General features: G+C 55.3%; 1 protein-coding gene across 1 annotated transcript; it reads right to left on the bottom strand.

Moving 5' to 3' along the window:
- Positions 1–1,577: 1,577 nt before the first annotated feature.
- Positions 1,578–5,594, bottom strand: LOC308347140 (spermatogenesis-associated protein 31E1-like; the record flags this gene model as incomplete). Its single annotated transcript, XM_080810279.1, has 1 exon — positions 1,578–5,594. One exon carries the CDS (start codon positions 5,592–5,594, stop codon positions 1,578–1,580), a length of 4,017 nt encoding a protein of 1,338 aa, XP_080666405.1.
- Positions 5,595–6,183: the final 589 nt, after the last annotated feature.

The following is a 6,183-nucleotide window of genomic DNA, read 5'->3' as shown; positions in this document are numbered from 1 at the left end:
CTCTCCTGAGCTTCCAAGGGCCTGGGGTGCTCTCTGTCCTTGTCCCACCTCCCCCGGGTCCTGGCTACACTGTCACTGCTGGCCCACTCTGGGGACCTAGACCAGGACCTGGCTCCAGGGAGAAGCTGTGGCAGAGCAGGACTGCACCCACTTTGCCCCCCACTCCGGGTGCATTCCCACATGGGTGATCCTGACAGCATGGGGGGGCGCCATGCCTGCTGCCATCTGGATAGGGGATCCCTCCTGGAGTGGGACTCTCCACCATGTGAGTGATGTGGGGGGGGGGGGGGCGGAGGATGATGTTGGGTTGGGAGCGGGGCACGCGGGGGCCCCTCCCAGACTGCACCCTCCCTCTGGACATGTGCCTTCCAGCCGGGGGTAGGACAAGCCCCATCTGAGGGTCTTGTGCCCCTCTGGACTCTGGGGTAACCAAGACCAGGAGCCAGGCCAGTCCCTTGGCCTCTGAGTCCCCACCAGTCCCCTGGGAACCGTCCTTAAGGCACGCATGTATGTAAGTCACAGACCACAAGTCCGCCCCGAGGCCCACAGTCCTACGAGCTTATCAAATTGTGCAGAAGTTAACTTCTCTGCCTGAAGCCCTTGCTGCCTCTGGACACCTGGCCATCCATGTGGGAGCTCAGGTGGCTTCTGTACAACCCCCACCCCACCCCCTTCACCCCCCCATTCCTGGTCTTGGCAGCTGGAGTGGGGTGGAGACCCTGTGGGGACAGCCCCAGGGCCTCTAACTTCTCCCCTCTGGGCCCTTGGGTGGCAGTGGGACACCAAGAGTCCTCAGTCATCACACCAGGCATGGGCACACCCTGTCACTTGGCCTCCTTCCTGGACTCCCACCCTAAGCACAGGGTCCCCCCGCCCACAGCCAACACCCCCTCCTTCCCCCAGAAGGGGAAGGGGGTGCTGGTGAGCAGGCCCTTTCCGTGCCCTGGGGCTGGGCAGGCTGGTCCCTGGGGGTCTCTGTGGCACCCCCACAAACACCCTCAGAGCCGGGAGCGAGCTCTTCCCTTGCTGCTCCGAGTGTGAGAAGAGGGGCTGCATGGAGCGAAGATGGGATTCTCTGGGAAGAGAAGGCTCCTGGGGTAGTCATCCTCTACTCCCCGCAGGAGACCAGGGTGGGGGCAGGATTTCTCACCTTTGCCCTCAGGGCCAGCCTTGCATCTCCCAACTGCAGGCCCCACTCTGACCTAGGACTCCGTCTTCCTGGAGCCTCAGCAGGATTTCTGCCTCGGCAGACCCTCCCTACAGCCACACAATTTCCAGGTGGAGAGAAAGCAGGAGAGGATGGGCAGAGCGAGGTCCCAGTGTGGGTCTTGTTCACCTTGTCATGGAAATGGTAGGTGTGTGAGGAAGGGGGCAGTGGTGGACCGCGAGGTCACTGGCCCTCCAAGGCCCCATCCCTTCTGGAAGCCAAACAGGCCCTCGGGGAGAGTGAACCCTCATCCTTCCCTCCCCCACAAGCAGGGCACACACAGAGTCCAGCACCACTCATGAGAAACAAAAACAAAAAAAAAACCCATATATTATTGGGAAGCAATAAAAACTGTGGCACAGGGAAGTCATTAGCACACAGAGGATGTGCTAATGTGAGAAAAAATGGGCTTTCTTTGTATATACTCGATTTTTTCTTGAAGGAATTCTTTCTGACCAGGAAAGATGTGTGAAGCGCTCTCTGCCTGTTGGGTTGAGACACATTTTCGAAGACTGCATGTAGGATAATGGTGAACTCGACCTGAGACACTTGCCACCATCGGCCAGTGCTGGCCTGGTCTGCCTGGGGGCCCCAGGTCCCTGGGGAGGCTTTCCCACTCATCATTCCTGTCTCTGGTCAGCTGGCTCTTGCTAGGGCAGCTGTGACCCTTGGGGGTGCCTTGCTGATTGGAGGCTATCCATCCCATCACTCTTTTCTGGTCTGTGGAGGCGAAAGCCCTGTGGCGGCAAGAATGCCTATGTACTGGGGCCTGCAGTTCCTTGTGCTGATACATCTCGGAGGCCCAAATTCCTTGGTGGAGTCCCAATTTTTCCACCAGGATTTGTCCCACCGCTGTCACGATCGTCTGAGTTTCAGCAGCCTTGTTGTCCATAACCGATCTGCTTCTGACTGGCACCCAGCTCTGGGCAGGAGCCAAAGCAGGCTTGCCTTTTTGAAGGGGGCCTTCCAATCCTTTGCTTTTTTTATTGGGATTAAGGCACTGCAGAAAATTCTTCATCCTTTGTCTAAAGTGACTTTCCGGAAAAACATGTCCATTTTCTGGTGGCGTGAGCTGGAGGTATTTGCTCCCAAGGCTCTCTCCTGATCCTCTGACCTGGGGAGGGTGGCCTATCTCGCTAGCTCGGGAAGCCCTGATTGCCAACGGTTCTGCACACCTGTCTTCATTCTCTTCTGGTCTGGGACTCTTCTGGTCCTTTTCCTCATCAGTGGTCTCACTGTTGCTCTGGCTGTCACTTGGTTCCTCAACCTTTGGTCCATGGGGCTCTTGCTGCGCCTCACTGCTTCTTGAGCTAAGGTTATGTGACACCGGGGAAGCCGGTGTGTCTCCACTGGCATGTTCCCTTTGGGAACAGGAGGGTGAGTCTTGAGGGGTCAAGATGTCTGCAGCAAGGACAGCATTACTGTGAGAGTCTGGCAGGAGCACATTGGTGCCACTGTCTTCGACAAGCACACAAGTGGCAAAGTCTGGGAGGAGGATGTCCCTGGGAGAATCTTGAGGAAGCACACCAGTGGTATGGCCTTCAGGCTGGTTCTCCAACTCTAACTTCTCTTGGAGCTCAAACTTACTAACCTTTGTTTTAAGGCTTACCTCCTCTGGATCTTGAGCAACCAACACTGTAGATGGTGAGGGGCTTTTCCTAGCACCTGGAGATCCCGATCTCCTCAGATCCATATAAATGGCTGATTTGTTGGCCAGCCCACTGGGTCTTAAGGTGACTTTCCAAGCAGGGGCCTTCTTGGCCTCCATCACCTCCATGGCCCCTTCAGCCCTTGGAGTTTGGGACCTGAGCTTCATCTTCAGTGTTGCTACCTTGTCTGGTGAGGTCTGACCCCCACTCCCCTCCTTTAGCTCATTCCTGGCCATTGATAAACTTGGGCTTGGTTCCAGGTTGTCTTTCTTGGCCCCCATAACAGTCTTGCTGTGCAGGGTTCTGTTTAGGAGGCTGAGAATGGAGGCCTGAGAAGGTGATCTGCCCTCCTGTGCTAATAAAGACGTTTCTGAGGACTGATGGCCATCACCAGGTGAAGTCCCTCCCAGGGCCTGCTGGATTTGCTCACATATGGTTGAGGGAACAGGCAAGGGACTCCCTGAAGTGGGATCAGACTTTTCAGTTATACCCTTCTCTCCTGGATGAGGCTGAGGTGGTTTCCCCGAGAAATTATAGAATTTGGCTTTTGAGGGTGCCCCAGGTACAAAGGTGGCTGAGCACGGAAAGGGGGACTGGGGAAAGGGCAAGTGTTGAGCTTCACGTAGTTGGAGATCTATGGGCTCAACAGTTTGGAGAGGTAGGTCCCACTTACGCCTCACTCGAAAACTTATGATGTGTGTTTCCAGCTTCTGCTGAGTGTTAGGACAAAGGAAGGACAGCTCGTGGGAGGTGTTTATGCAGGGTTTCCGATCCTTCAAGGGTGCTAGATTTCTGATATCCATGTGGAGTTGGGACTTGGGAAAAGCATGGCTGGCCATAAGCCAGGATCGACGCACAGTCACAGGGATCAGACCCTTCTTGATCTGTCCCAATTTCCTGTGCAAATGAACCTTTAAAGTTTTTTCTAGATATTTCTTATCTGGGCCCCTGACTAAGTATTTTCCTGGGTCACACTCCAAGGCCCTTATCAAGGGTCTTCCAAACTCCTTCTCAGAGTTGGTTCCCAGAACCTTCACTGGGAACCCAGAGGACATCCTGGAGAGACCTGTTGGGGTCTTCTTCAGACACTGCTGTAGACCCTTACCAAAGTTCTTCTCTACTTGGAATCTTGCTTGATACTTCCTGTGGTATCTGGGCCTGGTCCTCCATGTAGCCTGGCTGCTTTTGCCTTTAAACACAAAGGGCCTTGAGAGCCTCTGCTCTCCCTGTGCCTGACTCATCCCCAGGAATTCATCCTGAGGCCACATCAGTTCCAGAGACAGCTGAACCTTGTGGGGCAAGCTGCTATGCTGTTTATCCCTGATGGGCTTCCTTTGAAGCTGTGGCTTCTGCATATTAAAGATGGCAAAGTCCCCTTGAAAGGTGGAAGCTGACCTGTGGGCTTGGGAGGCCTGGTGGTCCTCCGGAAGCTTGGGAGGGACTTGACTAAAGAATTTTGGAGATCTTTTCTCCATAGTGGGTAAAGTCTTCCCCCTTCCTTGTTGCTTTGGCAACAAGGGCCACTCCAGATGTTCCATTTCAATTGGGATGAAGGATTGTGTCTTCTTCTGGGATGTAGGACAAGATACCCTATTGGTCCTCCTCTGGGATGGGAGGAAAGGTGGTCCTATTGGGACAGAGGGTGCAAGGGGGGCCTGGGGCTGGGGCAAGGTTAGTGTTGAGGGTTGGGGTTGGATCCCACGGTGGAGGAAGGGTGGGGCATGGGAAAACTGTGAAGATATTTGATCCTGAATTAGAACTGGCAAGCAATTAGAGGTCCCATTGAATAAAACAGAGGGAGCCTGTAGTGAAGAGTGAGTAGAGAACAAGGCAGTGGCCACCAGGGACTCACTGTGCAGAGAGGGGAGACCCCAGAAGAGCTGGCTGTGTTTCCAATGCAAGTGGTCTTCCAAGACCTTGGGAGATGAGAATGGCTGAGGTTGGGCCAGTGGCTCTGGTTTGTTTTTCATGTTCCAGAAGGATGGCGGGGTGGTGGTGTTCTTATCCGCACCCAGCAGCTTCCACAGAGTCCCCCAGAAGCTCACGTGGTTGTCTGGGCACCACTGTTTGACAACTGACCCAACCTTTTCTTTCTCTTTCCAACTCTTCAGTTCTACCCTTTTGCTGAGTAGTTGTTCAAGGAGCTTCTGGACATCCGGATTGACAAATGAAGGGTTATGAGTCTCTATCTGCCTGTTAGTAAGGCCACCCCTTACTAACGAGGCCTCTGGTGAGTAGCAGGACACGCGTTCTTGCTGGCACTTGTGCTGTAGTGTGCCACGGAAGAACAAGGACTTGGTACTTTCCCACCACCAGGAAAAGGATAAAATGGGGTAGCTGGCATGGCCAAGGCCTGAGATGGCTGGAATGAGAGAGGCCCAGTAGGAATTACCTGGGAGAAAGTTCTTTCTCACTGTGTCCGGCAGGATTTTTTTGAAGTTAGTTTGCTCTTCTTGAGGTCTTGCTGGCAGGGTGGAGGCCAGAGGCCGAGGGAGCCCCGTCAGCGGAGCGCAAGCAGGTGATGGGCCCACGGCGGGAGCAGTATCTTCCACAGGCTCCCTGCATGGCTGACGGGCTCCAACTGGCACCCCTCGACGCACCTGCCCAGGGGCTGCTTGATGTGAGAAGTAGTGAAAGCCCCCCCGGTCATAGAGCCTTGCCAGGTGGCTGCAGGAGACAGGAGGTGTGAGCTGCCGCTGCAGCAGCTGGGGCCAGGAGGGGACCCCATGGCTCTCCATATCTCACACCCACGTCACAGTGCTCTTGCTGCCACTCCCCCTGGGGCTTTGGTCAAAGTATGTCCCCACGGCTCCTCCCAGCTCCCCCGAATGGCCCCAGAGGCAGTTCCCTGCAGCCTGGGGGTCACACCATAGACTCAGGAAGGCCCACCCAGGGGAGAAGGGGGCAGATTCTTTACCTTTGCAGAAGGGAGACTAAGCTGTGGACCTCTTCCAGCTCTTGCAGGCAATTTCTGCAAGCTGGAAACAGGAGACCGGGTCACAGTGGAAGGCGGGGCCCAGGGGTCTTACAGAAGGCTGGGTACAATGTCCCTTAGGGAAGACCTTTGGGGGATTGGACTTAGGAGTCCCAAACAGCACTGTCCAAGGCCATGCGCCCGCGCAGTGATTACAGGGTTCACAATGGGGATCGCTTTGTCTTTTCCAAAGTGCTTCCTCATTCATGACCTTGCTGGGGGACGAAGGACCACGTGGCCTCACAGAGGAACCTGAGCGGAGTTGAACAGCTTGTCCACAGTGGGAGTGGGAGGTCTTGCCCCCAGTCCAGGCCCTGGGGTCCCTGCTGGGCAACACCTATTTCCAGCCCCTC

The sequence above is a fragment of the Martes martes genome (assembly GCF_963455335.1).
Source record: "Martes martes genome assembly, chromosome: 8".
Lineage (NCBI taxonomy): Eukaryota > Metazoa > Chordata > Mammalia > Carnivora > Mustelidae > Martes > Martes martes.
The sequence above is the reverse complement of the archived record's forward strand: the minus strand, read 5'-3'. Positions and strand labels throughout refer to the sequence as shown.